Raw genomic sequence first — 4,708 nt, 5'->3', positions numbered from 1 at the left:
GTGACAGGGGGCAGCACCCCAACCCCCTGATTGGCCCTGCTCTGTGCGTGACAGGGGGTGGCGCCGCCTCCCCCCCATCGACCCTGCCTTGAGTGTGACAGGGGGCGGTGCCCCAACCCCCCAATCAGCCCTACCCTGAGCGTGACTGAGGGTATCGCAACCTCCTCCCGATCCGCCCTGCGGGCCCCGGGCGGGCTGGGGGAACCCCCCCCCCCCCCCGAGTGCACAAATTTTTGTGCACCGGGCCTCTAGTACATATATAAAACCTTTAAAATGTACACACTACTTGACCCAGAAATTCCAGTAATAGGAATTGATCCTTGTAAAATAATCATGAAAAATGAAGAAAAAAAAAGAAAAGAATTATGAATACATGCAAAAATTTAGCCACAAGAATTTTACTACAGCACTGTTTACAATAAAAACTAGAAACTTAAATATCCAATAGTATGAGATGGAATAGATAACTTGTGGTAATCCCTATTAAAAAATACTTTATAGCTTTTCAAAATATCTTACTGAATGGAATAACAATTAATGGCATGGAAGAAAGGGTCACCGCATGCTAACAGTAAAAGAAGTAGGTCATGAATCCACACTCTAAAATGTAAACTGTAGTTTTGGCTGGGTGGTGGGGTCATCTGTGATTTTTTTTCCTTCTTGTGTTTATCTGTATTTTATAAATTTTCCCCGAAAGACATGCAGCAATCATGTAAATGTATTTTGGAAAGACGTTTATTTAAAATTAAATCTTAAGCAGTCACAAAAGGACAAATACTATATGGTCTGACTTATATTAGATACCTCAAATAGTCAAATTCACAGAGACAGAAAGGAGAGTGGTGGTTGCTGGGGTTGGGGGGGACTGTGAGTTATTATTTAACAAGTGCGAAGTTTCGGTTTTGCAAGATGAAGAGTTCTAAAGATGGATGGTGGTGATGACTATAAAACACCATGAATGAACTTAATGCCACTGAACTGTACACTTAAAAAATGGTTAAGACAGTTAAATTTTACCTTATCTGTATTTCACCACAATTTTTAGAAACCTAAAAATCAGTAAATAATAAGTTGAACTAGATCTAGAGGTGTCCTAGTTACTAGGATTTTTTATTTATTTATTTATTTATTTATTTATTTATTTATTTATTTATCCCCCTTACGCCCTCCACCTCCCCTACCTTCCCTCTGAGGTTTGACGGTCTGATCGATGCTTCTCTGTCTCTGGATCTGTTTTTGTTCATCAGTTTATATTGTTCATTATATTCCACAAATGAGTGAGATCATGTGATATTTAGGATTTTCAAGAGCTAGGAGGAAGAAGCCTGACTTTGACCTTGGACTGCATGGCACTGAGCAAGACAGTCCACTGTGCCCACCAGGGCTGGCGTGCGCCTTGGGATGGGCAGGCATCTGCCTGGTTCCCTGTCTACTGGGGCTGGCTATGGCGTATCCTGTCTCTCATGAGCAGAGAGTCTTTGTCCTCACTTGCCAGCATCTCTTAGTTGATTCTCATAAGAAGGAACTAATTTGGCTGCCCCAGAAGCATGGCTTCCCCCAGGGCCTGGCTGCAGAGACTGCAGGGGGCAGGCAAGTCCAGTAAAGATTTGAAGCTACATCCTCAGTAGGCCATGGGTTAAAGGATTTGCCCCCAAAGCCTTCATCTAGGCATCAGTGGAGCCAAGCAAAGAAAGTAATCTCACCTTAAAGTCCAGACAATTCAACTCTACTACAGAGTGAAGAGGAGAAAATTAGACTCAGCTAACAAAAACTCTTTTTTTTTATTTTTTTATTTAGAGAGGAGAAAATTAGACTCAGCTAACAAAAACTCTTTATTCATCAAGAAGGCACCCAGCGCTTTGCAATGGGAAAGAGGAGCGTGCCTGGTTTCTGGTGCTGACCTGAGAGCCCCACTTGCAGAGCCGTGGTGAGGGCTGACAGTGGCCTGCAGCTGTATCGTGGACAGAGCTAAGATGCTGGATGCTGAGGTTGACAATCTGAAAGGACCATACATGTACACAGGAAAAGGAAGTTACGCATCAAGAAGGCACCCAGCGCTTTGCAATGGGAAAGAGGAGCGTGCCTGGTTTCTGGTGCTGATCTGAGAGCCCCACTTGCAGAGCCGTGGTGAGGGCTGACAGTGGCCTGCAGCTGTATCGTGGACAGAGCTAAGATGCTGGATGCTGAGGTTGACAATCTGAAAGGACCATATATGTACACAGGAAAAGGAAGTTACGTAACTCCTTTGAGTAACGTAACTCCTTCAGAGTTAGCAGGGCCAGAGAAAGACAGAAACTAGTGCTTTGCTTACCTGGTGTAGGCACGCTAACATTATACTGAGGTAAAATAAATAGGAAGGCAGTCTTGGCAGTGACCTGTAAAATAAAGAATAAGAATTCCAATTTAGTCTCTTGGTCACATCAAAAGAATCATGTGGAGCCTGCCACCAGCCCCCAGGGCCCAGCCCTTTTCCTTCTCAGACCACAGGCCTCTCCGCAGTGAGAGGGTTTTACCTAAAGCACAGTTAGCACTGGCTTTTTTTCTCTTCCATTTAATGACATCCCTCCCAATACCTGCACTAAAAACAAACAAAGCAATCCTGGGCCCTGTGTGGTATCTAGACTTGAACTCACTGCAGATGGAATGAAAGAAGCTGTGCTTGGCCAGCTGACAGCTCACAAGCTAAGGGTACAAATCTGTCTGCCATTCTTTCATCCATTCATTCATTCCATTAGTTTTGGGTACCCCACATTGTGAAGACGGAAACGAATAGAAGATGAGGTCCCAGCTTCCCCAAGCATGTTAACTACACGGCGGACAACAGCCCGGGAGTCCACACCTGAGCGTCAGAAGCATCTGCCCTCCTGTAGGGCATGGGGCAAGGCCTAACACCCCACACTCTGGTTTGTTTATTTCAAAAGCTGCCTTTAAAATCTCAGTGGTGCTGTGAGAAAAACTGTGGTTGCCACCTGGCAAATCAGTGCTCTGGCAGTTTAGCCTGCAGGGGAGGGACGATCAAATGTGAGGATTTGAAGCTTGGACTCGAGAACCGGCTGCCTGGGCTCCAATCTGCCCCTGCCATTTGCTGGCTGTGTGACCACAGCAAGTCATCGGACACCGCGAGCCTCGAGCCTCCCTTTCCCTGCCTATAAGATGAAGGCTGTCTGTAGTAGCCCTGCTGCTCTGTCTACTGCTCCCCAGACGTTTCTGAGGTGCCGCTGGGGCGGAGAAGCACTACCCACACTGTCCTGGAGCCCTTGGGAGGCCAGGGGAGGAGGCGAGACCCAGGCCTGTCCCAGGAGGCCTCCGGAGACACCTCATCAATAAAGAGTTACTGCTTCTCCTCTGAACAAAAATGTCTGAAGGATGCACCGTGGGTGTGGGGAAAACACTGGTTAGCAAAAGCAGTGCGGGAAACAGAAATGATGAATCACAGCCTGTCGGTGCGTCACTGGGACTCCTGGCTGCCCGGACGCAGGCTCTGTCCTCGGCCTTCTCTGTCTATTGAAGAGCAAGACTCTCCCACCCACCAGCCCCGATTCTCTGGAGGGTGTCATCTGTCTTTGTGTGCAATGAGGCAGGAGCCTCCTCGTGGGTGCTATTGTCGTGGACATGTTCGGTCAAGCTCGCAGGGAAACGTCCAATCAGACGAGGGGTGGGATGGCACTCTGGGGAACACAAAGCACTATCCGTATACACAGGCATTTCCTACCCACCCCCCCCACCCCAAATCTCATTACTGCTGTCCCGAGACCTTCTCAGGGTGCCCCTGCCTCCCTTCCAGTCCAAGTACCTCCTCTTCTTTAGAACAGATGTATGTTACGTGTATTTCAGCAAAAAATACTACTCACTCTTTTCTTTGGAGGTTTTAGTCCCCCTCACTTTGTATCCCACCCCCCCAGAAAACCTTACAAATCAAAATCTCACTCATCCTTTTTTTTTCAGAGAGGAAGGGAGAGGGAGAGGGAGACAGAAACATCAATGATGAGAGAGAGTCATCGATCGGCTGCCTCCTGCACACCCCACTGGGGATCAAGCCCGGCCATAAGCCCTGACCGGGAATCGAACCCGTAACCTCTTGGTTCCTGGGTCAACACTCAACCGCTGAGTCACACCCAGCTGGGCTCATTCATCCTTTGTAACCCAGTTCAACCATAACCCCTGGAAGCCTTCCCGCCTGCCGACAGGGTGTGAGTGTCCTTCTTCAGATCCAGGCGAGTCTCTAGGGACCCAGACTCAAACGGGAGAAGCGGGACTGTCTGGCTTCGGTCGGAACTCGAAGGCAGCTTCCTCTCCAAGGTTTGCAGCGGTTGCTGGGACTCTGAGAGGCAGAGCCCCTGGGGACCTGACTGAGAGCAGCCATAACTGCTCGCTCCACCCCCCCTGTAGATCCCCTGGGACCCGCCCCGTCCAAGCTCTGCACAGAGGCATTTGCCGGATAGCCTCAGGCAAAGGCTAGATTGGCACCTCCCTAGAGGACAGAAGTTCTCCCACTGCAGACACAGCTGATTCGCACAGCCAGTTGGCCTGGAGGTCAATTCCTCCCAGTGATAACTACAACAATCAAGGCTTAACTACAACAAGACTGCGCACAAAGACCACTAGGGGGTGCACCAAGAAAGCATAAAAAATGCGGAGACAAAGAAACAGGACACAAATGTCAGAATTGGAGGATATAGAGCTCAAAACCACACTTTTAAGGTCTTTC

The 4,708-nt window shown here is 48.3% G+C and overlaps 1 protein-coding gene across 1 annotated transcript in view; it reads right to left on the bottom strand.

Annotated features, from left to right (window-relative positions):
- The window catches only part of TRAM2 (translocation associated membrane protein 2), a 47,042-nt gene extending 44,290 nt beyond the window's left edge, over nucleotides 1–2,752 (bottom strand). The window contains exons 1-2 of the mRNA XM_014532446.1: nucleotides 2,746–2,752; nucleotides 2,312–2,410 (exon numbers count right to left, since the gene is read on the bottom strand). Coding sequence (XP_014387932.1) covers nucleotides 2,312–2,410; nucleotides 2,746–2,752 — 106 coding nt within the window. The remainder of the gene's footprint in view (nucleotides 1–2,311; nucleotides 2,411–2,745) is intronic.
- Between the last annotated feature and the right edge of the window lie 1,956 nt (nucleotides 2,753–4,708).

The sequence above is a fragment of the Myotis brandtii genome, unplaced genomic scaffold (genome assembly GCF_000412655.1).
Source record: "Myotis brandtii unplaced genomic scaffold, ASM41265v1 scaffold893, whole genome shotgun sequence".
In the NCBI taxonomy this organism is placed as follows: Eukaryota; Metazoa; Chordata; class Mammalia; order Chiroptera; family Vespertilionidae; genus Myotis; species Myotis brandtii.
Note: the sequence above shows the minus strand (reverse complement) of the source record. Positions and strands in the feature narration are given on the sequence as shown.